Source organism: Stegastes partitus, unplaced genomic scaffold, assembly GCF_000690725.1.
Source record: "Stegastes partitus isolate 25-593 unplaced genomic scaffold, Stegastes_partitus-1.0.2 Scaffold210, whole genome shotgun sequence".
Lineage (NCBI taxonomy): Eukaryota > Metazoa > Chordata > Actinopteri > Pomacentridae > Stegastes > Stegastes partitus.
In genome coordinates, this window is record NW_007577941.1 from 74714 (window position 1) to 80432 (window position 5719).

Here is a 5719-nt window from a genome sequence, read left to right on the forward strand (position 1 = left end):
ATACAAACTGAAAAATGCACTTGCTCTCGAAAAATTGCATTTGTAATAATAATAATAACTAACAATAGCATTTTATTTTCTTAAATTAAATGTCATATAATAATATTCCATTCATCTTTTTAGTGTCTGCCAAAGTTGCCAAAACTCTACTGCACCTACTCGTGTGACCTTGCGCAAATCGGTGATGTATACAATAAACCAGTCCCACCAACACGTGCAGCTTATTCCTATAACCGTGAAACGAACCAGACCCGTTTTTACGACACTGGAAACGTGCCATTAACGTGTTAGTGAATTATATAAAGCCTAAAATAGCATCCAGATATGCCTGACCGAAAAAAGCAAGTTTTATTTCAAACCTTTGCGTCATTTTCCTGTAATAGCAATATTTTATGAAAGCAACAAGGCAGCCAGCAGCGTGCTCCTCAGTGATTAGAGCAGAGAGGCGTTGTTGGGTCCGTTGTTGCTGCTTGGGACAGCCCCCTGCCAGACCAATGCACCAATCGTCTCCATCTGACAGGGATTAAGTGTGACACGGAGCTCCTCTCTCACACTCCGGATCACATCATAACTTTTGAGAGGTGGGAAAACGGCACCGACTTCTCCTTCAGTTTTAACTGCAGCAGAGGCGACAAGGACGCGCACCGGGTGACCAATGGAGAAATCCAAAAACTTTCGCATTGACGCGCTTTTAGCAGTCGATACACCCAAGGTGCAGACCTCGCCGCTCGCTCTTGTGACTTCCCTGTCCTCCTCGTCCTCCATCCCGTCGTCTGGGAGCGTGGCAGCCCCGGAGCTGACCACCAGCGCCGAGTCTTTACGCACCGAGACGCCGTCTCCGCCGAGGATTTCCACCTGCGGGCTGATTCCCAAACCGGGTTTCCTCAACAGCCCGCACAGCATGGTTGGATTACATCCGCAGAGCACTGCAGGGATCCCGGCGCAGGCTCTCTACGGCCATCCCATGTACACCTACTCCGCTGCTGCCCTCACAGGCCAACACCCTGCCCTGTCCTACTCGTATCCACACGGCTCCCATCACCACCACACCAGTGATCCCATTAAACTGACAGCCAGCACCTTCCAGCTGGACCACTGGCTCCGGGTCTCCACAGCCGGGATGATGCTTCCCAAAATGTCTGACTTCAATTGTAAGTAACAATTTCGTTGCGCAATAATCTGTCTGTTTTCTCTGCTGTTTAGTCCAAATAAATCTAAAAATCTGATCTAGTCTATGAACTATGTGTGGCATCCCAAAGAAGTCCAATTTGCGTTATTTAACCATAACATATTAAACAGCTTTAAAAATAACGCAGGCCTGCATGACGCTTTAGGAGAAGCTCAACGCTAAATCCTTATTTTAGTTTATTTTTTTAATCTTCTGGTGCAAAATTCTATCCAGACGTTATAGTCTGACCGAAGAGGCTGTCATAAGTGATGGTTTTTCTGAAAGGAACTAAAATGGACAGATAATGGACAGTGGGAAAGTGGCAGAGGAGTGTGAAACCCACAGTCGACATGCTATTTGCTCACCAGATACTGCCTTTTTGTTTCTGCTCGTTTTAACAGATTTGTTCAAAATGAAGTGGCAAATAGCTTGTCTATGGACATATTCATATGTGGAGCAGAAAACACGGACAGCCGAGGAAATGTAGCCTGTTATACTGAGCCATAAGAAGGCTGGCGAATTTATACTGATTTTGAAGTATCCCTCACAACAGAAAGGTTTTTGAATATTATGATTCATTTGTGATCTAATTTATTCTAATATACCAGCTGTTGGACATAGTTTGTATTAAAATATATGTCAAATATCATTGTAAAATACTCTCAGGTGCATGGAATTGATTTATTTTTTTCTTGATTTGTTTTCTTCTTGCAGCTCAGGCGCAGTCCAACTTGCTTGGAAAGTGCAGAAGACCAAGAACTGCATTCACAAGTCAGCAGCTGCTGGAACTGGAGCATCAGTTCAAACTTAATAAGTATCTGTCACGACCGAAGCGATTTGAAGTGGCCACGTCCCTCATGCTGACAGAAACTCAGGTAAATTATTGTCTGCACATGTGGCGCGTTGTATTTAAGGGGTTACAAATATCCAACAAATGCTTGTTTTTTTAGTTTACAAAATAAACGCGAAATTATAATGAATTTTGATTGAACCCTATTCTTTTTTAATTTTAAACAAATGTGCATTGAAAAATACTAGTTGGATCTTTATATTAAAATCATTTTGACTTGATTTAATTTAAACTCAATTCAAGATTAAATGAGAATTTTGACGAGTTTTCAGTGTGGGATATCTGTAACACCGAGGAGGTCAATGTCAGATGGACTGGTGACCTTTACGCACAGTTACGCACCGTTCGCCTTTTTCTTTACACGGTATTTGAAAGTATTTTGAAGGTATTTTTATGACATTTTAAGACAGTGTACGCTATATAGATGATAGGAGATCAAGGGACACAAAGGGTAATTGATTTGGCTTGGAAAAAGTCATGGGCGCTGCAGCCACAGCAGCTTTGTTGTGCGTCTAAGCCACCAGGAAATTAGACATGTCCTGGATATATATGCGTAAATCAATTAAACGTAATTATTTATTCTTTCTCTAGGTTAAAATCTGGTTCCAGAACAGACGCATGAAGTGGAAGAGAAGCAAGAAGGCCAAAGAGCAGGCCGCCCAGGAGGCCGAGAAGCAGAAAGGAGCCAAGGGCGGCCAGGAGAAATCAGACGGACTCGAACAGTCGGATTATCACAGCAAGACAGACTCAAAAAACGGCAGAATAAGAGACTTCAGGGACAGTGACGACGACGAGGGCGACAATTTCCTGTACAACTCATCAGACTGCTCTTCAGACGACGAGAGGAATCACAACAGTGACATAAGTCCACAGCCTTGAAGCAAAAAAAAAAAAGAAAAAGAAAAAAAAGAAAGTGGAAAATCTCCATTTCTAGTGACTTTGGGGGGTTTTCGCTGTAAAATGCAGTTGCATGTAATCCAACCTCTACATGGAATTATTGAGATTTTTTTTTGTTGTTGTTATGAAAAGAATAAAAAAATTAGGTCAAAAATAGACCCTCGTGTCATAAACAAGCAATAAACGCAGGAGATTGTATCCACACATAGGAGCATCACTCGGCTATAGGTAAACTGTGACTTATTGCATGGTTATATGCAAACGCTGTAAACTGGCTCAGGATTTTTGCAATCTGTCCCTGTTGTGATGGTTAGTTTGTCAGCAATAATATTTCAATGATATCCTATAGCCCCCCCCCCCCACACTAAACCGTGTGTTGTCTGGTTTTGTTCTTCGTGGTTCAAACTTCAGTCCAGTGCGTCATACCAAGCTGCAAAATGTTATGTTTATTTTTCTATACTGTATTTATAAAATAGTCATTCAAGTGCATGCTAAATTATTGTTTAGCGTCTCTCTTGCTGCAAACAATGTGAAATAAAAAATGTTTTATAGAAAACTTAGATTTTGGCGCATTTATTTCTCGCTTTTTTTCCCCCCTCCACCTCATCCTGCTGTCCTTTGATTTATGGTTTACTTGCAGTGTTTCAGGCTGCAGGCGGACAGAGGCTTGTGTTTTTCTCCTTGCTCTGACAGGTCGGGTCATGGGAATTACTGTTAATAGCGCTGTCGGATCTGTGCAAACGTGCAGCGAGAGCAAACAGCAAGTAGGCAGTCAGACGGAGGAAACATTTCACACCACACTAGCAATGGGCTCGTATTAATAAACCATTTACAAGGCGTGTTAAGCGACAGCTTGGCTGCTCAGGCAACTATTTTCAGCCCTGAAATCATTTTAAGCTTAGCCAAGGGAATTAATATTATTAACATTATTATAAAAATGCTATTATACAGAATTAATAACCCCATAGGTTGCACTTTTATGTTGAAATATGGGCATGAAGTATTTCTTTCTTGGATGGGTCAGGTTGGATTAAATATGCAAGAATGTGTGCCTATGATATAAATGCCTTTTTCCTGTTTGCCTTATAATTTAGTCTTCAGCTCTGCTTTTTAAAAAAAGAAAAATTGTCTTTAAATTTAAACTAAATCTCATTTTCCAACCTACACAAAACATTTGTACACTCAGCCTGTGTTGCTGTCTAATGTGTTGATATCCATTATAATCCTAATTCAGTCTGGTTCCTTATTTTTATATATTTTGGTGAAATCAGGTGATGACAACCAATCCGACTGAGCTTTCGGGACAATTTAAATACTCACCTGTGCATGTGCTCTCACTATGCATCAGCTACTTTCCAGAAAACAAATTGATTTTCCGTGTTATCATTTTTCTGGCAGTCATCAGGCTTAATCTGCAGCAGGGTTTGACTGATTATGTGCCATTTGTAACAGGATTACCAAAGGATCTGCTGGTTATCTTCAGCTGTTTGCTTTAGCTATAGCAGACGAAATCAAAGTTCAGCCGAGGGTCAGACCCAACCAGAGTACACCAGGTGAAGCTGAAGGAAACTCTCAGGCTCACGGCTGCAGACAATGGACTGCACAGTGAGGCCTATTGATCCCATTATCTCCACTTTTTAACATGCAAGTTCTCACGTTTTTCTCATTTCTTCAGTGCGTTTGCGTCCTCGCGTTGATGAAGTGATGTGCTCTTCAAGCCCCTTTAACCACCACCGATTCCTAAAAGTTACCTTGAATTAAAAAAAAGCTCTTACCTCGCTTCAACATGAGCTCACTGTGCAGTCAGTGAGGAACATTTCCTCTGGCTGACCTCGGTGGCCGATTCCTGACCTCAGGCAGCGCTCCAGCCTTAGATTGATACAGGCCACACCAATGGAGCTAATTAATAGGAGCAAGTATCAAATGTAACAGAATGACTCTGCTATGCTAACCATGCGGGAGGACACTAGTGTCAAGCGAGCAAACAGAATAGGGCCGATTCAATCCCCCCGGGTCATTTCATCAGGGCGTGTAAACACTGAATGAACCGGCGTCCCTCTGTTCCCACTGTTTAAGTCACACTCACAGCAGCCAAGTGGAAATATCAACAAAAGGATTTTCACTGATCAGCTGGGTTTGGGACTGAAAAAGACTTGATTAAAATATGCTTTATTCTGCGTATGGTGTAAATAGACTCAGTAAAGCCCAGAAGAATGGCTCCAGGTGTCTGAACGGTGCAATATTAACTCTGTAATAAGGCTGTCTCAGATGGAAATGTTAAGGCACAGAAGAAGATATGAAAATGATTTCTTTCTCTCTAGAAATGAGTCAAAGCTTTAAGCAAAAGGTTTGAAATTTATTGATGTTATTATGACATGAACGTTGTTATTAATCCGGTAAGTTACAATATTTGTTGTCCGTTTTTAACAAATATACAAGCACCAGCATTGACAGTGTATCTAGTGGCTGAAAATATACAATTATTATGATACTGCTATCAAATCATCACTAAACACAGGTTAAAGGTGTTATTTATTTATTACAAAATAATAAAGTTGAAGAAGAACTAGAATATTGTACATAGTGCTGAGACAATATCATCCAGAAATAAAAACAATCAAGAGGCTGTCTCAACTCACACTTAATTTAATATCAAAAACATTTTCATTTCTTCTTTAAGCAAACTGTACGTTTGTGTTTTTGTACTGTGAAGCATTTTCACCCCAACAAGCCTCCCTCTGTTCCACTTTTTTTTTTCCACAGCATGTCTTTTGGCTTTCTGGTGTGTGTGTGTGTGTGTGTGT

The 5719-nt window shown here is 41.0% G+C and overlaps 1 protein-coding gene across 1 annotated transcript; it reads left to right on the forward strand.

Moving 5' to 3' along the window:
* Positions 1-655: 655 nt before the first annotated feature.
* Positions 656-2897, forward strand: mnx1 (motor neuron and pancreas homeobox 1). Its single transcript, XM_008280782.1, has 3 exons — positions 656-1151; positions 1883-2043; positions 2610-2897. Exons 1-3 carry the CDS (start codon positions 656-658, stop codon positions 2895-2897), a joined length of 945 nt encoding a protein of 314 aa, XP_008279004.1.
* The last annotated feature ends 2822 nt before the right edge of the window (positions 2898-5719 follow it).